At 68.2% G+C, this 217-nt stretch overlaps 1 protein-coding gene across 1 annotated transcript in view; it reads right to left on the bottom strand.

Moving 5' to 3' along the window:
• Positions 1-5: 5 nt before the first annotated feature.
• Positions 6-217, bottom strand: part of LOC104490690 (uridine-cytidine kinase-like 1) — a gene marked incomplete at both ends in the record, with an annotated part of 9634 nt that continues 9422 nt past the window's right edge. The window contains one exon of the mRNA XM_010133012.1: positions 6-181. Within this exon, the coding sequence (XP_010131314.1) occupies positions 6-181 (176 nt within the window). The remainder of the gene's footprint in view (positions 182-217) is intronic.

Here is a 217-nt window from a genome sequence, read left to right as displayed (position 1 = left end):
ACCTCAGGCTCGCCCGTGTCGTGGTTGGTCTGGATGAGGATCTTGCCCAGGCGGATGTCCTTGCAGACAGCCGTAAGGGCCTGCTCCATGGTCTCCCCCGCGCGCAGGATGGACACCCCTGTGATCTGGGGAGGGATGAGGACACGTGTGCCCGGTGCCGTGCTCCGGGGAGCTCCTGAGGCTCCAGAGCGGCAGGAGCAGGCAGGGAGGCCCGCCC

The sequence above is a fragment of the Buceros rhinoceros genome, unplaced genomic scaffold (genome assembly GCF_000710305.1).
Source record: "Buceros rhinoceros silvestris isolate BGI_N320 unplaced genomic scaffold, ASM71030v1 scaffold27073, whole genome shotgun sequence".
Classification (NCBI taxonomy): domain Eukaryota; kingdom Metazoa; phylum Chordata; class Aves; order Bucerotiformes; family Bucerotidae; genus Buceros; species Buceros rhinoceros.
The sequence above is the reverse complement of the archived record's forward strand: the minus strand, read 5'-3'. Positions and strand labels throughout refer to the sequence as shown.